This window comes from Sinohyriopsis cumingii, chromosome 6, assembly GCF_028554795.1.
Source record: "Sinohyriopsis cumingii isolate HCF-2022 chromosome 6, ASM2855479v2, whole genome shotgun sequence".
Taxonomy (NCBI): Eukaryota; Metazoa; Mollusca; class Bivalvia; order Unionida; family Unionidae; genus Sinohyriopsis; species Sinohyriopsis cumingii.
In genome coordinates this window covers 78,531,359-78,558,368 of record NC_142966.1, presented here as the reverse complement: position 1 = coordinate 78,558,368, position 27,010 = coordinate 78,531,359, and the positions used below count along the sequence as shown (strand labels likewise).

General features: G+C 33.9%; 2 protein-coding genes across 7 annotated transcripts in view; one reads left to right on the top strand and one right to left on the bottom strand.

The window, feature by feature from the left end:
* Positions 1-8,497: 8,497 nt before the first annotated feature.
* On the bottom strand, positions 8,498-12,995 carry LOC149797281 (enoyl-[acyl-carrier-protein] reductase, mitochondrial-like). Its single transcript, XM_089961993.1, has one exon. It carries the CDS (start codon positions 12,985-12,987, stop codon positions 11,833-11,835), a length of 1,155 nt encoding a protein of 384 aa, XP_089818119.1. The 5' UTR covers positions 12,988-12,995; the 3' UTR covers positions 8,498-11,832.
* A 121-nt stretch (positions 12,996-13,116) lies between these two features.
* Positions 13,117-27,010, top strand: part of LOC149797280 (sperm-associated antigen 17-like) — a 117,448-nt gene continuing 103,554 nt past the window's right edge. For all 6 annotated transcript variants that reach the window (XM_089961989.1, XM_089961988.1, XM_089961992.1 and 3 more), the window contains exons 1-5: positions 13,117-13,291; positions 17,582-17,722; positions 20,686-20,877; positions 23,301-23,487; positions 24,741-24,932. In XM_089961989.1, the coding sequence (XP_089818115.1) occupies positions 13,199-13,291; positions 17,582-17,722; positions 20,686-20,877; positions 23,301-23,487; positions 24,741-24,932 (805 nt within the window). In that variant the 5' untranslated portion in view covers positions 13,117-13,198. The remainder of the gene's footprint in view (positions 13,292-17,581; positions 17,723-20,685; positions 20,878-23,300; positions 23,488-24,740; positions 24,933-27,010) is intronic.

The window sequence follows — 27,010 nt, the reverse complement described above, 5'->3', positions numbered from 1 at the left end:
TCATCAATGTTTGAAAGAAACAAAGTGTGTATACATTCCAAATTATGACAAAGGAGCAATTGTGTGAATTTTCTTAAATTTGTTTGAAGCAGGGTAGATCAGTTATCTGTAATGCCTAATAATATCATGTACATGCATATATATATATATATATATATATATATATATATATATATATATATATACCATTGTTCTTGAAACTTCAAAAGAGTTAGTCGTAATTAAAATAGATTTTGTCTCTCCATGAATGGATATGACACTATGTCTGTTTGTCTCTAAAAACATCTGTCCATGCATGCATATGATGCCACATCTGTTTGTTGATCCATTAACCCATCTGTCCTTGAATGCAGATAATGGTACATCTGTTTTTCTTCCTTGCCTGAAATATGTTTCAGTGCGGTTTCATCTATTGCATGAGATGACAATTCCTGTAAATTCTGATGTCTGGTTGGTGGAAATTTTACAAAATTACTTGCCAGGCAGGTACATTTCTCAGACAAGATGATTATTACTGACATGTGTCTGGTCATCCAGATCGCCACTAATTACTTTAATTGTGTTATGGTAACAGTCTCAGCCCAACAAAATGGACACACTAGGTATACATACTGACCTAGTTTTAGTATGGTGGAGTTACTTTTATCCAGAAATTTCCACATACCAGTTTTCGTCAGTGAATGTGAAGTAGAGTTCAAGGTTTGAAGCTGTAATGAATGAACAGCTGAAAATGCAAACACAGCTGAAAAAGTCTCTTAAATGTGAAAATTAGGTTATAGTTTTGGTATGGTGGAGTTATCCTCCCCAAGACAAAACTACAGACTAGTTTACAAAATGTTTGAGAAATTGGGTCTGATATTTTTAAGGTTAGGGATCAAATATACATCCCCAAAATCCAATCACTATTTACTCTATAGTCAAAATGTATGTCAACTCATACCAGACAGTAATTAAAATACTAGCACTCTTCAAAGTCACCCCTGCCTGGTATTATTTAGCAAAATTTAAGTAAATCATTTTTTTTCTAAATTTATTTGGCTGGGAAAAAATGACAGACTAAAAGGGATATAATTGAACAGACACTATAATGGACTAAGTATGGTGAATTTAAAAACCTAATTGAAGCACTTAAATGCTTCTGAATTATCAGAATAATTAAATGGAAAAAAGGGGTTGGTGGAATCGGATCTTTATAAAAATTATTGGGGAAAAAATTAAAAACATATTGCAGATCTTGGGATGGGGTATTTGAAGACACTAAGAAATAAAAACTATTTTTTGGAGAGATGTATTCAGTGTTTAGATTGAAGTTTATGAATAAAATGTTCTGATCTCCGTCAGATACATTCCCCAATTATTTGCCAACTGCCACACAAATCCTTTCTTTCTTAAAGATAAAAATCGTCTTTAAGACAAAGGGCAGTAGATCTTGCCCATTATTTCCCTCTACCACTGCAAGGTGTCGATACTTTTGTTTAGCTTTGCTGCTGTACTGATAATACCATACATTGTACCTCTGACAATCCATTTTAGTGTTCAAATTGGAACAATCAACTTTCATTCTGGATTTATTGTGTGGGACAATCATTATTCTGCAAGTTGTATATATTATTTTTACAGTTTCTGCCAAATTTTAGCAACTTTTTCACCTTTATGGACTTCATCTATATAAGACCATGTTATTGTTGACCTTATATAATTTACAAATTTGTGCATCACTGCCAATTTTCATTTACTCCATTATAAATGGAGATGGTATTACCAGGTTAATAACATGCTGCACTGCTAATTTATCCTTTCTTTTCGCCTCTTGTGTGGTTTCAGTAGAAATATCAACTCAAAGCATGAAATGCATTGTTCAAAGTCTAGTCTACACGTCATCAAAATGCAACACTGGCTATTTTCGATTACTCCATTGGTAACAGGGGTGATGTTAGTGAGTAACATGCAGAATTGCTCATTTTTGCTTTATTTTCTCCTTTTGTGTCATTTCAGGAGAAATGTCAACTAAATGCATGAAATGCAAACTTCGAACCAGTAGTCCATAAAGTATCAAAGGGAAGGAAAAATGGAAATAGTCGAGGAAAACAATGCTGACATCCTCAGTATACATCCAAAGACAAACCAAAGTGCATCTTGCAATACCATCTCATTTGGGGGGTGTCCCCCAGATTTAGGCAGCTCAGTGGGTGTAAGTTCCCTCACATATCTGAGCAAGTCCTTCCGGCCTGTAAATCTGGACATAAAAGGTTTGCACTGGGTCCATTTCATAATACAGCCTCCCCATCTCCCCATTACTGGCCCTCCAGCCTTCCAGCAAGGAGGTACCTCGTGAGAAGATGGTTAATACATCTAGGATTTAAGGGGATCTTAGTGACAGATCCATCTGTTTAGCCATACCATCAGCAACATACCCATACCATGATGGAGATTTCAGTGAGAAATCTGTCCCTCCAACATGGCCCTTGGAATGGACCTGATATGACATGATGCATGGCTGTAGTACATATCACTCAAGCCTCATATATCCTGGCTTTACTGATGACCCCGTTTGGGTCACCATTACTCTTGGGAGTACAATTGAAGAAGTTTGGAGGCAGGCAGCTCAGGAACTGACCCTCCAACTTGACGTTCAATCCACACAGGCATTTCTAAACAGTCAGCCTCCACAACTGTGGAGGGACAATAAGTGAACTACAGACAATGGATCTTTTCAGTCAAATGTACAATATAGATCCCAGCCAAATGCCACTAGACAACATTCCTTCAGAATAATTTGGTTCTCCAGGTCATTTCGACGGGACCTTGGATTTCATTTATCCAAACCCCTACCCTTTCCTCCTCACCCCTCTTCATGGATGAACTCTCATATCAGGAGGAAACCTTTCTAGAACAGGAGATATGGTCACTAATCAAAAAACAGGTGACCAGTGGAGAAAATGCAGAGACCACAGTAGCCACAAAACCATATGTATGGATCACAGATCAAGTGACCCTAGGATGTGTTGCTTATGTAATTAGGAGAATAGGTTATCATTTGCATGGGGAAACCAGCCATCATTCCCTAAAAGGATACCCAAGGTAGAGGTCAGATGCTCAGTATTTCCTCCTCCTATTGCCTATTGTCCTCACATAATGTAATGTATTTGAATGAGAAAGCAAATTTTTAAGCAAATTTGTTCCTCCAAGAATACTTATTCAATCACATTAATTAAAAAGCCTCCCAACCACCCCATTATGCGAGCATCCTTTTTAGTATATCTCTGAGCTAAATTACTAGTGATACCTGGCAGTGGCAAGGGGAGTTAATGGGCAAGACTTATTTGTGTACATGAGATAGAAAAAGATGATTTTTGTGTATTAGAAGGGCTGGATTTGTGAGGTAGCTGGCTAATATTCCTAACATAATGTGATTGGACAAGTATTCTCAGAGAAATATAATTTACTTTAAAACTTTGCTATCTAGAAGAATTGCTAAAACTACCCATTTGGGACAATGAAAATATTATGGTTGGAGATAAAATGGTGTTTTACAAATCTTGGTATAATAAAGGAGTGAGGTTTATAAGGTCATCCAGTTAGTATGTACACACGGAAGAGGGGAAGAGAGGTTGAAGTTTGCATATGCATGCATACATGGGGGGAGTAAGACCAAGTAGTACATATAATGACACAAACCATATTATGGCAACTATGAGTAAAACTTACGTACCTTAGCCAACAGCATACAACTATACTGTTCTATAGTATTCGCACCCTTCCCATTAATTTGTATTCCCTACCAATTTTAAAAATGAAAAGCATCATGGATATAAAAAATGTATAAAACTTAGTCATTTCATTCAGAAATTTATACCTTCTAACCCAATTGTGACAGCCTCTAAGTAATATCTTTTATGGAGTTAAACTGAGTACATTTGAAAAGATTAAGACAAAATTTTAAATCACAAAGGGAAATAGTTACTCTTTCCAGGGTTTTGTAATAATTTTATTTTTAAATTTAGATCAAAGCAGTTCAGACACTCCACCCATGTATGCTGACTCGTATCATGATCCTAATAAAATGTAAAAAGGGTTAAATGTATAAAGATAGGTGTAAATTTCTTAATAATATTTTAAGAACCATGTCAAGAGAAAAATGGTATTGTTTTTAATTTAAGCTCAGAGATATAGAAACTAATTTATAGAAAGTTAGTTAAAAGCACTAGTCTAAAATATAATTATTTCAGTATATGTTATTTCATAGAATAATACCTATAAAAGATTGTTTAGTCCAAAATAATCTATGTATTTTCTGTAAATAAGAAAATACCATTTAGCATCATTTTTTGGAATGTAAACATAAAAATGTTTTGGTCCATTCTGAATTTATAGCTACATTACGCAGATGAACATCTATCTATACTGAGCTGCACTGCGACAGATTACAGAAAGTGGCGTCAAGTAAAAAAGACATGCCGCTGCAAATCCCTTCTGTGATTTATCGCAGTCCAGGTGTCAATAAACAAAATCGATAATAAGCTGGTCTTTTGTTTAATCTGCTAGCTGTGTTTACAGAGAAAGTCAGTTATCTGATGGAGTGGTTTTAGTATTGAGGCAAACTTGACAGTCATATGTACTTTAACCAAATACAATAGTTGGCACAGACCAATGACAATTGTGGCTTATTAGAGACATTGGCAATTTCAGTTGTGCAGTAATCTGTTAGGAATACAACATCTGACATAGCTGGAATACAATAGTGGCATATTAGATTTAAACGGGGGCTGTAGAAACACATTCTGGTGATGTCCAAATCAAGTACAGTAGTTTTGATGTCATGTGTTCACCTGATAGATGTTGAAAATTATTATTTTTTAAATATGTTTAATTATAGTTTTTATAATTTTGAATATGGGGTCCAAGGCATTACCGTGTTTTATCCAAAAGCATATTTTAGCAAAGTGTGTCTTGCATCTTTTCTTTTGTTTCTGGCTTGCAATTTTATATCTTGTTTCATTGTTGTATTCATCCGAGCTGAGACAATATTAGATGTAAATTTGATCAACTGATTTATATAATTTACAACATATTACATGGACGGGATTCTTTTCTGATCAATGTTTAGTACTAGAAACCCCATCCTTGATATCGTATATGTCTGGGATGAAGAAGAAAAAATTCCCTTATTTTCCATTTGATCTTATATACAACATTGTGATGTTCTTGCCTTGTGGATTTTTCAAACAAATATTTAATAAATACAAAGACTTTATAAAGATTTTTATCAGCCAATGCATTGAAAAACAAACATATAAGTTGATTTTGTACTGACATTTTCATGTTTATATACATTTTTCATGACGTGCATATTTTGCATTTTAAAAATATTGTAAAGCAAAAATGTGGAGCAAGCTTAAAATTTAGGACAATTTAGCAAGTAAGCTAATTATCTATCCCATAAAAGTTTATACTTGCTAAAATTGTATGGTATACAAAGATATAAAACACCAACATATAATCAGATGGACAGTTACTATATTTACTTGCTTACAAGATGAATCCAGTTGCAGGCTGCATGGACCCAGATCTGAAAGATCCTTATGTGCTATTTGTTATATGCAGTTTGTTATGGCTCATCAGTAAAACAAAGAATGTAGACCCTGACCTGCATTTGCACAATGCAATTTGAGCCTCAGTTGACAGTGTATAGCAAATATCACTTGATTAGGTATGGTAAAACTAAGATAAAAATGTATTTTACCCGTGAGCAATTCACTACAAATTTATGTTACTGATGTTCTAAAATTAAAGATTTGCTACAATTAATGGATGCTGAGATGCTGCATATTTTGCATATTTTACAGTATTTCATCAGCTGATGCAGCCATAACATGTTTACCATACAATCAATGAATTTTTTAAATTTTGATCAAGGCTACAGTATATTAACCTAGTCTCTTCTGTATTGTGATGCAGATAATTTAAACCGTAACAATTTGGTTGTGTTTCAAGCAATATTGTCAGCTTGCATAACATTATTGAATACCTGATTTGTACAATTTTATGTGACATTTTATTGTGCTGAAGTGTCTTGTCTGTCACCAGTTGCCATGTACATACTGCGAAATATACATATTTATTCCAGACAATATTTGGTGTATGTTGTTCTTGAGACCAGTTCTCAAACTTTTTAAGTTCCTTTTTCTACAGCAATTAACCCAGTCCATCAACAATGATGGACAGGATGAAAAGCATTAAATTCAGTGTTTTTCTTAGGAATTTAGTATTCAACAGGTGTCATTTAACATTTTCAAGGAGGAAGAGATTTTTATGTGTTTCAGAGAATTAGGGACTTTCCTAATATTGGTGACAAACTGTTCTAGAAAAAGAAAACAAAAATAGCTTTTTAGATAATTTGTTTGAAAATTACAGGACATTTTTTTTTAAATGTCATCATTTTCACTTGATACAGATACTTAATGCAACAAATTTTAGACTTGTGAATATTAGGGCTGTTCCAGTAAAATTCACATGTACCTGGTACCCAGGGAAGGCACCTTTAATTTTGAGTAGTCACCCATAGATGCAAGTTAGAATTTTATATCATTTTCATATCAATTCTTGGAGTGATCAAAGTACTCTGGCATATATTTTTCAAAACTGCACCTTCCTGGAGTACCATTAAATGGAACAGATTTTAAAAGGTCAATAGATGGAATGTGGTCGAGTTTCCTGAGATTGTGTTGATATATCACATCAAAAAATTCAGAAAGAACATTGTCCTCTAAAATCTGATACAGATCTTGCATCAGACTTGTAATCCTGTTATGTTACACATTCATTGTTTCTCAAATTGAAAGGCTTCTCACCAACCAAACCTCTGGATCTCCTTTGTGATCTCCTTCAGGATAAATAACAATCTTCAAAGAACCAAAGTTGATGATAAAATCTCAGTAAACTTGTACATAATTTTATCATGTTGGATAATTATATAAAAGTTTTAGATCATTAGTCCCAACAATACATGTCGTATGTGCACTCGATGGAGCAGTTGGTATTGACAGTTCACTTTGTTAATCTGTCTTCCCACTCTAGGTTGGAACTCTTTATTTCCATACACATTATTAATAATTAAGACCAGTTTTGCAGTGTGGTTGGATCCTAAGATAAAGTTGTGTTGCACACCTCTGCTGGGTTATTATATCTTCTATTTCAAGATTTATTCAACTTTTTTTCAAAAATACTTTAAGTATATTTAATAAATAATCAAGCCACAGAGACTTGGAACCTGGGGTGCTTCTGATATCTCACAACTCAAGTTGTATGGACAGACCCACATATTATGTATCTGGATCATGAGATGAAGATGTTTTGAGCTGATAAATGTTTATTCAGCTTTTCTAAAAAGATAAAGATACTGATTCAAGCCAAAGAACCTGGGTTGCACCTGCCCACTCACAACACTACATAACATCACTACATAACATCAAAACTAAAATCCTCTTTCCATGTATTGTGCAAAAGGAAAAGTTATATTATTATGTAACATTACTCGATTATAATGATCTCAATGTTTACTTTGTTGGCAAAACTGCAAGATATCGGCACCAAATGTGGCATTTATGGATTTTGTTGATATGCTGGAATGGGTGTAAAGACAAGGTGGCAGGGTCTGCATAACCAATGCACAAAACTTTACTGAAAATCTTGAACCAAAACCTTATCAAAATATTGATAATGTTGAAATGTGACTCTGTTTTTTGCTTTCTGCTAATATTGGCTCAATAGCAACTCAGCCCGCCAGACAATTAATATTTGCCCAGTCACAAAATTAACTTGCCTGGCTAAAATCCCAAAACTGTAGATAATTTGAAAAACTCTGTATTTCACTCCCTAGTTGGAACTAAGTTTATTTGTTTCTCATTCAAATGGGTATTTTGTGAACAATGCAGTGCATTAGATAGCTAAGTGACAAAACAGATTTGGGTTGCATTTGGGTTTTGTACATCTCAGGGAGTGCTCTCACAATGATTATGTACAATGATTGCAAACATGAATGCCTTTGCATAGTTTATATTGATCGAATGCACCATCATAATACATGGCCTGTGCTTTTGACAGGATGAATTTGCGGTCAAATTTGGACTAAATGCTTAAAATTGTTTTGCATAATTTAAGTACATTTTTAATAAATGCACGTGGTTTTAATCCATTGTAAAAAATGTCGCTTTAGTCCATTTAAAAAAATGTATGTGGTTTTAGTCCATTTTAAAAAACATGACATATATTTAATGTGATTTTTATTTTTTACTATGCAGGAAAAAGAGATAGGGTTTGCAATGAAAAACAGGGAAGGTCAGGCAACCATACAGTGTTTTGTTTGGCCTTAGTATAACATGCAAACTTTTCACTTGCAATAAAGAAGCATATTATCAATGATCAATAACCAAGAGTTTTAATACAATATATATATAATTACTAATTAAAAATAATTGTAGCAAAGAATGAACAAAACTTATTGATAGTTGATTTGTTTTATTTTTACATTTATTCTGAGTATATTTAGAAAGCATGTATAAAATCTTAATAGAACAGCCAAATACTACTGTATATAATTTACACCCTTTTCCAACTGATTATGGTCTGCTTAATAGAATGGCATGTTTTTTTATATAAACATTGATTGAATATCAATTGCAGTAATGTGCTTTAAAAAGATGCGTGTTTGGATTTTTAACGTATCTTTAAAAAAAATTCAGTCATATCGCTACAATGTCTGCAGTGTGGCATTTATAGTGATGTCTAGCACTGGGGCTTCATGCTGCAGACATAGCATCATGTCCCACCCAAGGTACATTATCCTGACACAAGGCCAACCAGTCCTAACATTAACCTCTTAATGCTGAGTGCCAAGCAAGACCGTTTAAAAACACTTCAGGTTAGAGCTGCTCAGTTGATAAATCCACATCAAAACCAAAATATTTAACAATAATCAAGGTCATTATTAATCAGGCTTTCAACAATGTTGTCGTATACCCCTCTCTCTCGATAACTCGCGCACAATGGGGTTCACAAACATAGACCGCACTATAAGCGAGACGCGAGTTACCAAGGGACCTCCAAAAATTGAAAGGAAAAAAATCGCTTTGACATTGAGAAAACTGTGGTGGGAGGAGCACCGTTAGGGAACTGGGCTGTTTTTATTGACTGAATCCTCATTTTACAATCACATCAATAATAATTTTTAATAACGCACTTTAAAAAACATCTATTTTCAAAATGTCTAACATATGAAAGATCTTTCCAACCGTTTTCAATAACCATCACGTGAATGCAAAAAATCTGTGTATTATGTAATTGTTTTCTTGATGAGACTGGTTCCCGTAGTGGTGTTAATATTATCTTGCCAAATTGGAAGTCCACAGAGCAGGGAACTGGACTAACTGTTGATACACCACCAAACAAGATTCCTTTTTTTCAAAAATACGCGACATTTATTTTGTGAGACAATTGTCTACGTTGAAACTCAATTTTTGTATTGTTCAATTAGTACAATATTGATGTCGTGATTTCTTGTTTTTTTCTTTCACCACAAGATAATTTCTCTATCTCTATAATGGATATAATGGGAGTTTTTTTGTGCTAAGCAGGAATATATTTTTCAAACATTTGAAAACCTGGCTTAATGTTCAAAAGTAACAACACAGTAATTGTTTTAATGCTGTATAATTTAAAAAAATTTTGATAGGTGTGTTAAGAAATAAAAGACCCTTACCTAAAGCAATCAGCCACCTGAAAATATAGCACCAACAAGCAGTGCTTATCATCTTTTATTTGAATATCACTGAAGACTGATATTTACCATTTGGAGTTATATATATCAAACAATGCATTTCCAAACATTCCCAAAAATCAGCATGTCAAATATTGTTTAGATCAACGGTCTCAAACTCAAACCACCCAGATGGCCACATGAAGGCATTTTTTATGGCCCAAGGGCCAAACCACCATTATCTCTCATGACACCTTGTGATGCCAATCATTTTGCAGGTTACAGAATACAGCTTGGTAAGTTGGGCCACATGTTTGAGACCACTAGACTAGATGTATGTCACTGATTTCAAAATGAAAACTGGATGACATGGAAGCGGAAGAAAACATTTGGTTACAACATACCCAGATAAAAAGCAAAGTCTAAATTCATTGTTGTCAAAATAAATTCTGAGAAAGCCTCAGTTTTACGAGTTCTTACTGGATTGATACTTGAATCTGCATGATCAACTGAACTATAACTGAAATTGTGAATAAAAGAAAAATGTTATATGAAAACATGATTAAAATTAAGTTAACAAGTTCTGTTCTTTGTTGTTTCTCTTTTCAGTTTAAGGTCTTTTACTTGAACATCTCTTAAAAATCTAGCCTTCCTGTTTTTCCTCATTTACATATTGCAAAAACGACCTTGCCCTGTGATTGTTTAGAGGTACATTGGCTGACCATAGTTTTTTGGATGACCCCTAGCCTTAGCCAGGTTAGTTCTAGTGTTGTGTTGTAGCAAAATGTACTCATCAAGCAAGAAGCGCTGTAAAGTCAAGGCTGTTTTCTAACTCGACTCGTATTTATGAAAATATGGGGGAAAAAGCAGTGGAGCAAATGCTATTTAACCAATGCCTAAAATTATTACAAGTATGTAGACAAATAATAAATCAATAAATTTGCAATCCTATCGATGGACTGTTGTAATGAAGCTAATTAAAGTGGTTACAGTATGAAAACTGCTCTCACTAAAAATATATGCACTCACATGTATGTGTTGATTCAGTTGGAAAGAAGTGTTTAGATCATGTACTAACTATAACGAAGCCATGTCCATAATTTATGCATTTCATTGTGTTATGAATGAATAGTAATGTTTCATTCACAACAAAGAAATTAGGATAAATAGTATGATCTGAAGACGGATTTGCCCTCATGTACATGGTATAGGGCTTGTTTTAAACATGTTTAGAAATCTTTCAAAAGACATTATGGTGAACTTTTGGAAAGTAAAAACCCCAGCATTTTTACTACCCTGCATTTACTGCCTTGGATGCAGGAGGTCATGGGTTCGATCCCTGGCCAAGTGATACCAAAGACTTACAAAAATGGTACTAACAGCTGCCTCGCTTGGCGCTCAGCATTAAGAGGTTAGTGTTAGGACTGGTTGGCCCGGTGTCAGGATAATGTGACTGGGTGGGACATCATGCCACATGTCTGCGGCATGATGCCCCAGTGCTAGACATCACTATGAACTGCCACGCTGCAGACATCGTAGTGATATGACTGAAAAATTGTTAAAAGCTATGTTAAAAATCCAAATCACACACACTACCCTGCATTTACAATAATATAATCTGGTTACTGAGTACTTCAGTTAAAATTCATTATAAACGTAGTTTGTGTTATTTTCTTTTAAAGTCTTATGGCAAAAAAAAAAACATTCAGAAAATGTCCCCCTTGAAAATAAAGTATTGCTTAAATCCAATGTTAAATGCAAATATGAATACTAGGAAATAGAGGCCTTTATTCAAATAAGAGAACACACATTATATATATATATATATATATATATATATATATATATATATATATATATATATATATATATATATATATTGTTTTTTGCTTTACTCCCACTTCTCCCTGTTGACCTCAAACTTCCCTCTGTTCTGTCCAAAAGGGAAAGTCACTTCTCCCTAAAATTCAAGGCTAGCTTGACCTCTGTATTTGTGAGTGTGTGTTTTATCTAATATAGTTGTTTTATGCATACTGATCTCACAATAGTTTTACCACTGAAATTTTGTTTGTCTATGGTTAAAGAATCATATCCTCCATCACAAACACTTTCTTCTGTCCTTTAAAACCTTCCATAGCAGATGCAACAGCTTCTTTGTATTTGGTCAAGGGTAATAGGTCACTCTGTGGGGGGATTAACTTACAATCTTTGATCATTTCACATAACTCCTTCAACATTTTCTCTTTCACTGGACTATTTTTATTTTCAGCATTCCATTGAGAATTCCAGTATCCTACTGCACTCACTTCCTTAAATATCAAGGCACCAGTAGGTATTGTAACAGGCTGTTTTGCCATACCTCCATAAGTTACCATCACACCTTTTTGGTTAATATGTCTAATTAATTCAGTTGCACTTTTACCACCAACTCCATTCAATGCCAACTTTGGAGGTGTTTCCAAAGTTTTGATCAGATCTCTCATCTCAGGTAATCTTGTAAATTCCTCAGTCACCACATGTGTGGCACCAAGATCTTTTAAATACTTGACCAAAATATCTTTGTCAGGTCGATCTCTTATGATATTAATTGTCTTTATTTTCCACTGTCTGGCAATCTGTATAACATTTTGTCCAACTGCACTGTTAGCACTGTTTTGAATAACAGCATCTCCTGGCTTCAAATGAACAAAATCCTTAAGCATTCGATAGGCAGTGCAGGGGTTAACAGCAATGGTTGCAGCACTAAGAACTGGTATCTTATTATCAATCTTCTGCAACTCTCGAAATGGGGCTACTGCATGTGTTCGCCAGGTGCCCCATCCTGGGTCAGCTGGTATAACCCAGTCCCCTGGGGCCAAACACTTGACAGCAGGTCCGACCTCAAGTACCTCCCCAACGCCTTCATTTCCACCTATGGCAGGCAGCTTCGGCATTATATGGTAAGTTCCTTCTATCATATTGATATCTGCTGGATTTATTGGTGCCATCAACATCTTCACGAGGACCTCGTCTGCCTTTAACTTTGCAGAAAGCGTTATTTTTCTCCCTGACAATACCTTTCTTGGATCTCCATGTTCATCATTCATTACTGCATAGGCTGATGTGAACGATGACAAATAATTCTGATTTAGTTTTCCCGGAAGGCCACCCCAAGGTCGCCTGAAAAACAAATTCAATGACCTTAATATGCATCTTCGGCTAACTGCGGAAGCCATGATTGTTATATTATTCATCAAGTCATTTAAACGATTAAATGTGTATTCAAGTGCACTAAACGTTCAATTGATCCAGATTTTACATCTTCGTCCTCATACAGAAATACCTAATGCGGTTGCGCAATAAACCTAGCAACCTGCAAACAAAAATGGCGGATTGAAATGGAGTTACGACCTTTTCGATAGGGAGAAATTTGCAGGTATTTTTATTCCAGACTATTGAAGTGACATGTCTAAAGCAGGAAAGAGAGGAAAGAGTGCAACCAACCAGGGAGGTGCATCGAAGTGGGAACAAGCTCTTCTTGCAGCTTTGTTTGAAGAGGTGAGACATTTCTGTGCACGATGTGAAATAAATGTACAAACGTCAGATCCTTTTGTCGGTGACCCTCTGCAACTTTAATGCATAACACAAAGTTTAATATTGTGGGGGGGGGGTTAATTTAGTGAAAATTATTTAATTTCAAGTTAATTCTTAAGACACTAACAACATTGATAAATTAAATGGACTACTATATACTGTAGTCCTTCACTGTACGACGCTGACCCTGATATTTATGATAGAACGGGTCGAAGTCTTACTGCTTGAACATGTGGTGCCATGAAATATATTCCCCGATCTGTCAAACCCAGAACTAGGAGGTCAGATTTTGAAGAATATCCGACATAGTTGGCAGATTAATGTTTAATTGCAGACTGTATGCCATGTTTACTGTTATGCCTTTTCCCCTACTGTTGTATATCCAAACACAATCCAACGATTGAGTCTTTCATCCTCTGTTTGGTGCATTTGGTTGAAGATGCTGAAGTAGGTTAACATGCAGTATGTTTTGTTTAAAAAAATAAATATAGTTAATAACATTTGGACAAATGCTCTCAGACATACTCATTTCCTTAAAGAAAATGTACCAGAATTAATCAACTATGGCATTCCTCAGCTACCATCATCATCTTGATGCTTATTCAAGCAATAAGACCTTGGCTTGCTCCTATCATTAATATCATGATCAGTTGTCTTTCCATGTAGGACTAAATGGACTATATTATGTTTGTGAGCAAGATTCACATCTGATGCTTTGCAAAGTTTCATGCAAGTATCTCAAAATGTAAAAAAATGTAAAAAAAACTAAAGCATTCATTTCACACAAAGGTAAACAAATATCCACATCGTCTAGTTGTTGTTCAACTGTTCAAAATTTGTGCTTAATGTCTGTTTATTTGATGATCTAACAAATAAGCAGACAGTGTTTGCTTACTGTGGCACATGATAGCTCAATGATTCCTCAGTTGTATTTAAAAAATGCACTCTTCCATAACAAAAGGTCCAAAATGGAGGATAACGTGCAGAAACCATTTCTTTTTAAGCATGCATTAAATAAGTGGCATTGCTCTATATACTGTTGAGATACATAATTTTGAAATCATATGTGTGTGAACTAAATTAGGCACATTTCTGAGATACTCTGGTGAAAATTCATTGAATAGCATACACAAATGTTGTTTGTATGAAGCAGTTTAACTGTTACTGTAGTATCATAAATTTTCAAAGGGAACCAATTTTCGTGGTTTTCATTGTTGCCCCTAAACACGAATTTAAATCCCCAACGAAAAAAAGTCACGTAGGATGTTGCCCCACCTCCATTTTCTTACAGTATTTCATTCCTAGAGATTAACACAGCTACTAGTATTTGATAAATCAAGGTCAATACTATAATCTGATAATTAAATATTAGTTTTTACATGTTTTTGTTTTATTTTTTATATTAACCTTTTGAAACAAGAATTATAAATCATTTTATATTGTTTCAGTGCACACGTTCAGTAAGGTATCTGATAGCTGTAATTTTACATTCACTGCCTTAAATCGATATGTGAGGTAAGTAAGGATAAAGAGAAAATAGAGAAAGATCATAAGGTATTCAAACAACAGTAATACCAAAAATGAAAGAAACAATAATACAAAATAACTATATGAAAATTAAATTTAATACTTATTCAAACTGATCCTTCATTCAAGTTCAACTGTTCTTGAAACATTTAAATCCTTCTGAAAGTACATTTAATTTTATCCATGCATTTTTTTATCCAAAAGAACAACAATCCACCAAAATACTATAACTATTTCTTGAAACACTATTATTAATGAAACACTATGTAGATACACTAATTACAGCAGAGTATTAAAGCTAACACTTAACAGATTATTGGACAAAGCCACTGTATCAACATCATGTCAATCAAGTCTGATGGTACTCACAAATGCTTCTCAGGTAAATACTCCCCAAATTGCTGAATTAAACAAGTCCAGCTTTCTCAAAACCACCAATAATTAGGTCTGATCTTTCACTCATTGTCGCATAAACTACAATTATCCATCCAGTGTGAATTGGCTTGATTAATGAGGCTACAAGGTTTACTAATACTGTGCACTGATCATCACCAGTAACATCTTTTTCCTTAATGGTGTCCATGACCTGTTTAGCATACCACGCATTGAAGTGTGACTTTCATTCTTCTTTAATAACCTATCGGCCTAGTGTTGAGCACTCTAAAGAAAACATGGCAAAAGTGATTAATCTTGACAGGCATTTTTTTTTGTGCTCATAGAGATGGCAGTATTGTTTTAGTGTTGTTGGATGCATTGGCTTCGACTGATGTTATTCATTTGGTCAAAAACAAGGTGTAGTTATTGAACTTGCCAGGTCTTTGATTTGTGCTCATACAGGTGGTAGTATTGCTTTAAACATTAAAATGACCAATATTTGCACCGACATGGTTTTATTCTTTTGTATTCTTTATTTTGGGTATTTGTAGAGGTTAAACCATGAAATTAATTACCTACTAATAAGGAAACTTTTACAGGCAAAACCACAAATTTAAGTACCCAAGAAAAAAAAATTTATTTACAAAACCACAAAAATTTATCCCAATGAAAATAAATAATACTACAGTAAATAATACAATGTTAGTATGTGGTCATTCGACAGTAATGTACAAACTTTTACAAATACTATTTGCACGTCTACCATATACTTACTGTAGCAGAAACTATTTGTACAGCTGCTAATCAAAGCATTAGGAGATACATTTGATTATTTTGTCATTTATTTTTACTATGTTAAAACAAGTTTTTAATGAGCACAGTATAAGATTCATTCAAAATATAAGGAAATTTAATAAGGCAATGACCCTGTAGTAACTGGTTAAGTTAGAAGCATGATCTATAGCAGATAGAAGTAAATGTAGAAATTCTGTATATTGTAGCCATTTTTGGAAAGTCATTGTGGGTAATTTTCTGCAAGTTATTTAGGGATATAACTGGCATTGGATCTTAATTTCTACTGACACAAGAGGATGAAGTAGTAAAAGTATAACATTGTATCAGTTTTGCCAACAGTGATTTGTGAAAATTGCATTAAAAGTAATCAGTAATGAAAATAAGATATGAGAATAGACTGATAATAGAATATGTACATTAAAAATATTATACAACAGACCAGGTCATCAAAAAATCACAGTATCTACATATGAACATGTACCAGTTTTTAATATTTTGACATTCAGTGCCCTGTAAGTTAACATAGACTAATGGTCAATAGAATGATGGGTAATCAAAGTTATACTGTAATCACTAATGAAAATAATAAACATAATTTACCAACAGCTTCAATTTTTATATACAAAACATTCATGTGACTATCATGTGAATTATGCTAGTTATCCATGGAATTGCAGCACAGCCATTACAAAAGCTGTACATAAGGTATGCATTGCAGCTACTAGCGTATGAATAACTTTAGATCATGTACTTAGCAGTCATATCAATATGAGGTACATGGTGGCCATGTGAATAGTCTTTCCCACTATTCCATTAGTACAAAAGACCATATAAACAAATTCTACCTTAGGAGGTGCTCTAAAGATTTTCTTCTGAGAGAGTAACAGGTGTAAGATGAAGTTTGCATTTGCAACATGCACATTGGAGAGAATGTTGGCATATTTTTATGTTACTTTCATGTACTGTTACTGAAATTTCTTTGGATATTGTACTTGTGGAAATTGTACCTACTCTATGCACACAGCAAACCAAAATGACTGTTTCCTTATGCTCGAAATACCAGCCTAAATTAGTCTAAAGTACACTATATTAAGCAGTTATTCAAATATAAAAAATGACAGCTTCTAAAAGTGAAATGAATGAATTACCAAATATTTAAAATGTATTAAAAAAAAGGTTATTGGCTTTTTTTCTTCACACAATTTACCTCTGAAGTCCAGGAACTTAAAATGATGAAGCAGAACTAGCAGTTTTTCTAATATGTGCATATCTGAAGTGAGGCCAAGCTGTGTACTCTATAATTCAATATTACACACATCAATCATATACCAAAACAAAGGGAATTAAAAGCTTTTTGAACAATATCTAATAACTACGTTTTTTTTCTCTCAAATAGCCAGTATAACCAGTGACAAAAACCTAGAAATTCTTTTTCTTTAAAAATCTAACCCTATGCAAAATATGAAACTGAACAACAGCACCACCAATACTGATGCAGCAAAAAGCAAGGAGTCTTTTGCAAAGAAGTTTTCACAATAATTGTTTTGCTCTTTGCAGGAAAAGTGGAAGGCCAACATTACTTTCGTGGTTGGGAACAAAGCAGAGGATTTCAAATGGATTGATCTTTTGGGTTCAGCAGTATCTAGTGGAGCAAGGAGGTTGTTTAGCACCTTTTCAAAACAGCAACTCTACAATGAGGCAAGTGTATCTATCAAAAAGTGGGGTACAAATAATGAAAACATTATCCACACAAAAATATTGTCATTATTTGTATTAGTCCCCAGTCTCTATTGAGACAGTAGTACATTAGGATTCATGTTCATCCTTTGATGTGTCCAATCTTCTGCCCATCACAATCTTGTGAGTGAGGCTAGTCACAGTTTTTGATAATTGCTTTGAAACTTGATAAGTATCATTGTAATCATTTGAAGATAACATGTCGACAAATCACTGTGCTCACACAATTTATGTTTCAATTATTGTCATTTTTGTCTTTCAGAGGAATACAGTGTAACATGACAAGTACTTTTTGTGACCACAACTAGCCTCACAGTTACTGAGGAGTCATTGAAATTTGCTATATATTATGATCATCATCAATTGCACAGTGAATTGTCATTAGTACATGACCAATCATTATGAATGTAAGAATATATGCTAAATAGCTACAGAAAAGGGATTTAAATAGAAAATGTTTGTACTCAGTACAGTATGTATATGTGTATTGCCTGAGTACAACTCAGAGCACAAACGTGCATGACATCAAACTTGCTGAATTCAGCCTAATCATTTAAGAGTGTACAATAGACTTATATCTGTCATATGGCTGAGGTAGGATTCTGGAAAGATGTTGGGTATGTTTGTGTGAGAAACTTTCTCACAATTCTCATAGTTTTCTTTCACCTTTAATGTTCATATGTCTATCATACTTTTGTTTACTTTATGCCTCCTAATTCCTTTGAAATATCCTCACGAAACTTAGCATGCTTTTGTTTATGACTAGACAGTCTGTACTGCAGAATTGCTATCCGTTTCCTCTGCATTTTGAAACTTGCCTCCCATTTTTATTAGAAATTGTGTTTGTTCACCAAGTCCACAACACTCGTTTACTAATCTCGTCATGAAGCTTTGTATAATATGGTATCATGACTAGAAATCATGTCCTGTTAAAAATGGATTCAGTCTGATCTGCATCTTAAGAGATATCTCCATTTTTTTAAATTGAATTGTGTCAATCTGTCTGTCCAGGACACTCTTCCCTTGTTAATATATCCTGAATCTTCTATAATAATTGTTTATGTAACTTTATTATCCATTTTGTATCATAACAAGAGTTTGTGTCCTATATGATATTTGTTTGCATGATTTTATTACTTTTAGAGTTATCTCAGCATGTTTGAAAATTGTATTTTTTCATTTTAAAACAATGTTTTCTCCAGATCCCGATGTCAACCAGTACTTAGTACCAAAATAGTTGATGGCTTTGCATTGTACTTCAGCTCTAGTTATGTATGACTTTGTTCACTTAAAATTTTGATTCAATTTCACATTAAGCAATGGTTTCATATTTCTTATTTCAATTAGTTTTGTTTTGATATGTAGAAAAACAACACCTTTAAGTTTTCTAATTAATTCATGTCACAGTCCAGTGGACACATAACAGTTATGAGGTTTCACATGCCATATTTCAGTGAAATCAGTGGCTAACAATTCTGTGAACTAATTAATTAAAATATTGATTACTGTTCATTAAATGAAACCAATTATACTTTGTTTAGAAGCTAATCCCATTTTGTGGCTTAACTGTCAAACAATCACTTGGGTATCAGCCAATATGTTTAACCACCAATGCATTATAATGTAAGTGTTAGCAGCAAGGAACCTCAAATACACAAGCAGCTCATTATTATTCATGAATGACAAGTTGATACTAATTTTATGTAACTAATATTAGGCAATCAATTAAATATGGATAACAAAAATAATAATGTTCTTTTTCATATGTCACATTCTTTGCTTTGTACTCAAAGTTTTCAGCTTTATATACAAATATGGAGACAATATTCATAATGTTTGTGATCTTTCAGATGTCCCCTTCCCTCCTGCATGAGCAGAAAATTAATCATTTACTAGTGTCATTCAGGAAGTCCATAATAAAAATGCCACATTTCATTTCTAAGGGCTTTTACAGGCAAATTATATCAACACAGTGGTATTTTTTTTGCTGAAAAGCCATATGAGTAACTCATACAAAATATGAGAGGTGCCTGATCTAAAATTAGATGAGCCCTGGGTATCAAGTTATCTTCTTTTTGTAAAACTTATTATATGTCTGTCTTAAGTCAGGCATGTGAGGGATATCTGAAGTTTTAAATATTTTTCTTATAATTTTTTTGTTTCTTTGAACATGTCAATAAAAATAATGCTGATTGATAGATAAAAAAAACCACTAATAAATTATATGCAGTTACATGTGCAGCATGGTGGACACCAGCAGATAAATGCATGTGACACAGTATAGGTACCATAAATAATGGTGACCAATTTTGTAACTTAAAAAAAGATCATACTGCAAATTGTAGGTGCTCTTATGATACCATCCAGCTGATATCAGGGCTGACAAATGACATTTATGGATGTAATTCTCTGTTATATTGTATATTTTTATGGTGTTTCATGGTTGAAAATCCACATAAAATTTTAACCAATGAAATATTAGCACATACTATTGCCATTCCATATATCTCATGGGCAAAGCCATGGCAAGGGAAATTTAAATTAGCACCCTCTGTCCACTTACAGGTTATAACGTTTGATCTCATGATATTTTAGTGACAGTTTATATACATATATATATAATGGCATGGCATGGCAATGTCTAGCGTATTCAATCATACATCTTGCCTCAAGGTCACAGTCACAGCAAGGGATAAATGTGTGACAGTGCCCTGCTTCCTTGTCCTGACTGTCACTTTTTAACCTCTACAGATATTTTGATGAAACTTTACCCATGTCCACACCTTATCATACACTAATTGAGTCCCTATATCCAAGGTCATGGAAATGATCACAACATGGACATTGTGACCTTGACATAAATTCCACTTATCATGCAAGTTTATGGTGATTTATAATGAAATGTCCACAACTTTATATTGTAGGTTCGTGAGCTTGGTAATCCAAAGGGAAAGAAGCCCAAAGAAATTCCCCAGTATTTTGAAGTCTGCGAGCCATGCAAGAACTATCTGGACATAGATGAGGATATTCCGCTGCATCTCCTTGCTAAGCTGATCAAGTTCAAACTGCTCGCCATCAAAGCCAATGATTTAAAGAGGAGAGAAAATGAGAAAAAGGTAAAAACAAAAAGTACTTTATTTCAGGTATTTTAACATAGCACTATCTACCCATCTTTTTCTAGAGTTAGCAGTATCTCAACATAGTCATGACTGGCATTTATGTGCATATCCATAAATCCATCTGTACATCCATCCACACCATAATCAACCTCAATATTGAACTTTAAACTTTGTTTTATTTTAATATAATTTTCTCTGACCCTTATTTGATTTAGTATATATTTTAGAGGTAAGTTTGATATGCAGACCATGGCCAACTTTCCATCTTTTGATGTTTAATTGCCCATGTCATTGAAATTCTTAAGAATTATCCTATTTGCAAACATTTTTCTTTCTGCAGAAGTCACCAGATGTACCTTAACACCATGTACTTCCAGTTTTAAGTCTTTTGATTTTTGCATATAATATTTCATTACAATTTTGTCTTTTAGTTTGATGTTTCTATGAAATTTACACGTGTTAGTGCTTTCAGACTATAAGATTAAAAATTTACAGTAAACTTATTCATTTGGTATATTTGGCATAGACCAAGACAGTTTGGAATTGATTTATTTCAGTCATACTAATAGTTTGTAAATAGACTATTATATTTTCTTCTTATTCCTGGCTTTTAAATCACTACCCAACCAGGCCAGTGAAACTGTCCAGTAATATTGACATTTTGATTATGAGTGTTGATTTAGATATGCAATGTCCTCCAGGGCATGCAACAGATAAGCAATTTTAAAAGAACACTCTATGATTTAAAGAAGCAGATAAAGACAGATCATGGACCATACATTGCATATGCCTGTTGAAAAGTTGTACAGGACTCTGGTTGGCTGTTACAGAAAAATAATACTATTATATCATATGATATCATATGTCAGATTTGTATATGCTATATTAATATATACAGATTTGCTTTTGCTTTGTTTAATGTTCTTCACCATTAATGCTCCTCAATGAATCCATTCAAAAAAATTAAAAAATGTAATAATCATGTACTTTTTGTTTGCTTGTTGTTCCTTCATGCAAAATATATTGTAATAAATGCATGCCATAAAGGGTGCAACTGATCTGATAGTCTAATAATTTGCCATGTAAATATTAAAAGCTTGAATAACATAATCAACCACATTGGTGTCAAATTAAGTAACTTGGATGCTGTTTTGATCAGTAGAACATCATTAGATCAGATGATTGGGCTGAAATATTACTTTTAATTGAAACTTTCTAACTTCCCTTCAGGTTTGATAAATAGACATTGGTGTGTGTGTGTATGTGTGTGATTTGGATTTTTAACGTAGCTTTTAAAAAAATTCAGTCATATCGCTACAATGTTTGCAGTGTGGCAGTTTATAGTGATGTCTAGCACTGGGGCATCATGTCGCAGACATGTAACATGATGTCCCACCCAGTCACATTATCCTGACACCAGACCAAGCAATTCTAACACTAACCTCTTAATGCTGAGCGCCAAGCAAAGCAGCTGGTAGTACCATATTTTTATAAGTCTTTGGTATGACTCTGCTGGGGATCGAACCCATGACCTCCTGCATCTGAGGCAGACACTCTAACCACTAGGCCACCAGAATAGACATTGGTAAATCTTGCAATAGCAATACCTTCCAACTTTCATTGATATTGTACAAGCATTCTGATTCTGTTTTTCCTTGTGGATTAAACATTTTGAGTGCATTGTTATCTGTATTTTTTCTTAGTTTTGTACCATTTGTTTTTTTATATTGTAAAGATAATGCAGGCAAAGCAAATTATTGCCATAACAGGTTTATATAAGTTAGTTTTCTTGTTCCTCTATTATTAATGTGTCAGTTTACGAATATGGTGTACTCTGTGAGGATGACAGATAAATGCTGATTTGTTTAAACCAATATGACAGCCATAGTTATAACATTAAAAATGTTATCATCATTATTTCCTCATTCTTATCAGTTATGTCAGAATATCAGGAAGTTTACTGCAACACTCACTAAAACATGTAAAGTCTACAGAAAAGTATCCAGTTTTTAGTTTTTAGTTTTTCAAACTTCAAATAGCTGTAGCAGGTAACAGTATACACTTTAGGATGTAGTCTGGTGTTGCTTATCCAACTGATAGGATTAAAGAGATTACACTATATAGCTGGTATATAGCATCTTTATTAACGAAGTGTCTTCTATAATCAAACATGGCTGTGTACAATAATATGTTCAGCATATGGCAGTCATTTGTACCTAATTGTGTAAAGCATAGTTTTAGATCTGCCACAGAGTAAACTGCACAGGCATCACATCAGGGTTAATACTGTTTGTCATATGTATGATTTCTAGGGACCCTGACAGATATCAGCACATTATGGACTGTCAGATGTCAGTTTTCACCGCCTACAGTTAAGTCCAAAATATTCCAGTTTGGCACTGTTATTTTATCTTCAACAGATAGCACAGGAAAAAGAGAAGAATAAAGCCAAAGCTGCAGAAAAGGCAGCAGGTGGGGGAGGCAAGGACAGGGCCAAGTCCCCAGGGAAGGGCAAAGGTGGCAAGAAGACCCCTGAACCCCAAGCAGCCAAGGAGGGCAGCAAGCTGAAGAAACGTGGGGAGGAGGATCCAGAGGGAAAATTTATTGGTAATGCAAAACTGACTTCTTTTTTTTTTACATATTAATGGTTATATCATCAGTATATACAAAATGGTGTATTTGCTGACCTTTTGAGTGTCAGAGTATAGTATTTGATGTTTTGAAATGGTGCTTAGTACAGTCTCTGTTCTGAACTAGAAGTGCCTTAACACAGCTGATGGAAGGAATATTTGCATGAGAAAGCTGAAAGTTGATCATTAATACTCTCATACTATAAATTATGAGACTTATCCCATGCAAACATTTGTTTTTTTTAAAATTTTTTAAATTAAAATAGGAAATGAGTGACACTAAGTTACATGAAACATCATGGCATCCTAATACGATTAAAATGTATTTTTCACAGACTGTTAATATTTGCTGATGTTCACACTACTTCTTTATAAGAACATAAATATTTATATGTGCTGTTATGTGTTCACTTGGCCTCCTGATCTGTAAATAATTAATACTTAAAATATTGAATCATTAATCTTTACACAATGTCAGTAAAACTAAAGTAATACAGATAACATTAAGCAGTGATGTCCCTATTTCAGGCAGTATAAAGTGGATTTTACTGTAGTAAATTTGAAGTTTGACCAGTTAGAAAGATCATTACGAGACATAAATATTAGAACATGAAGCCAAGTTAGGCTATTGTACATCAATGTATCCATCATGCAACTTCCAAGAAAAATTGTCTGCCTGTCTTTTATTGTTTTTAACCATTTATGAGGCTGTATTTCTCATGTGAACAAAAAGTGGATATGTAATAAATAAAAACCACATATTAAGTGTTTTGTTCCGAATCGGGGGAAATAACTCTTTTTGATACAGGGTATGAATATAGTCTCTGCCTGATGACCTTGACATTCCTATGCTGTATCAAACATGTTTTTTCCACCCACTCATAATAAAGCATATGTGTAATTTGTCGTTTTGTCTATTTATTGCATCCTCAGATTGAACAATTCCTAGTGAACAGATGTAGTTTGAACAGGATTGGGAAGATTTACTGAATGAACATGAAGACAGATTTACTGTACATGATACAAATATTAAATATGCTATGATGAAAAAGTTGCAACAGTACTTGAGTCTAACTAGAATATACTGTATTTGATGTATATGGGGGAATAGAACACCATTTACCCATAACACTTGTAGCCATTAACTCTATTTCCTGCAGAGTTATAAATAGCTTTATAATATAGTAATCAAACTGTAAGGTATCATGACTGCTTACTTCCCTTTTTCAGATGATGAGCCTGATGATGGTGCAGATCATTACATCATTATATATGGCTTCCATGTGCCTCATTTATTTACTGCTATGGCAGAACTGGGGCTTATAGTCAATAACATAATCCGAGTTGTCACACAGGACTACGACAAAATTGAGCCCCAAAAGCCTGATCTGCAGCCAGTAGAAAAGGATGAAAAAATACTAGGTAAAGGTCAGAACATTAAAGGTCAATATCAGTGTTAATGTTAGGTAATCATTTACATGGAATGTCCATTGTCATAAAAAAAATTTTACATACAAAATGTAGTCACAAATTAAACATTTTATGCTGCATAATTTTTTCTCTAGAAGAGGCCAGTTGCTGATTGACTTAACACACTCCATCAGTTTGAAACTCAGATGCCTGTTCATACAATCTTACATAGTTTGGTTCACAAGGAATGATGCAGCTCACAAATTGATTGTTTAGTATTGTTATGAAATGCCCTTCCTGGTCAAAGAGCATTCATTATGCATTTTGCTTCCATTTTCATTTTTAGCATTCTGTATATATTGCTGTTTAATTTTAGTTATCTACTGACAAATTAAACTTAGAGGAGATATAGTTCATTAGTTCTTGTCTTAATCCATACTTTCGTTCATGTGATCATTCATTCACTACACTAAAAATATCTTTGGTCCTATTTAACTAGCCCTCAAGAAGCCTGGCATGTGAAGGAAAATAACAGCCATGCCCAAACCGTCACAGTGACCCAATGTTCATACTTGAGTCATACATGCCAACCATTACGCTTTATACATAATCATTGTGCTTTTTTTTCACTATATTATGCCTTACACATAAACATATATGGATTATGCAGTTTCATTATATCCCCCTTCCAAAAAGATTTAATAATTTGTTTTCCCATTTTTATTAACATCCCATTAATCACACAGTCTGTATTCCTCGAAAAGATGGCTTCTACATAACTACGATATAAGAGTGCGCTTGTCTGTAGATATGCATGCACTTTCCTAACTGTATTATGTTCCATTTATAGTGGCTGTCCTATTTCCAAGAAACCTGCTGGTTTCTACTTTACAACTTTTGACCTTGGATTCTATTTATAGCAGCTGTATGGCTTATGAGAGAACAGACTGGTATTCTAATTTTTAATCTTTACATGCAGATTCTTTGTTCTAATTTATATTTGGTACAAAACCAGTCTGTAGGATATTTGGCACTAAAAGTCAGTCAGATTTATTCAAGTTGATGCATGTGCTAGAGCAAAAATGTTTTTCAAATAATTTCACAGATGGATTAAATAAAGATGAAAAACTGATTCAGAGATCAATACATGATTGTATAACACAGCATTCCATTCTAAGGCAGATTCACGCCCATTGCAGGCTGTGTGGAAAGGATTAATATTATTCATCATGGTAAATTTGATGTGGAGCAACACTTAAAAACTAAAGAAATCTTGAATTAAACTAACTCCAGTACTAAGGTAACTTCTTTTTTACAGCAAAAATCAATTTTGGACACAAATGTAATAAATGCAGAGGTGTTATTTAACAAGTTCTTAAGAGAACACAGACTATACCTAGCAGTAAAAGACTACGTTGATCCTTTGATCAAATGGATGTTTCCTGATTCCAAAATTGCAGAATACATGCCTGTGCAAGAGATAAATCATCTAATATTGCTCGGTGTTTAGCTGAAGATACTTTACTTAAAATTGCAGAAGCTATGAAAATTGGGTTGTTTAGCATTGCCACAGATGGGAGTAGTAATTATGATGCCAAAAAGTTGTACTTAGTCTGTGTAAGAGACTTTGACAATGAAAAGGACAGAGTCAGAGGGTTTTTATTTCATTACCAGAATTAACAGTAAATTCCAATGTAGAAAACATTTTTGATTTGCATGATAATGTTTTGAATAAACATGATATAAAATGGCAGAACTGTGTGGGGTTTTCAGTTGATAATGTGTCAGTGATAACTGGAATTCATAAAGGAGTTGCATTCTATATTTTGAAAAATGTCTCATTAGTGTACATTACAGGCTGTCTCTGTCTTGATGCACAAAAGGCTGCCAGTAAATTAGAAGGAGAATGCCTGAAGTATCAAGTTGGCATTCTACCTGACAATGTACTTCATGAGGACAGAGTTGATTTTTTTCATCTTATTTCCTAGCTAAATGACCCAATAACTGGAAGATATAAATTTCCTTTTCTTTGTCAGGTTATGAAAGGAATATTGGTTCTTTACCATTTGAATGCTGGCAGTGAGAGATTG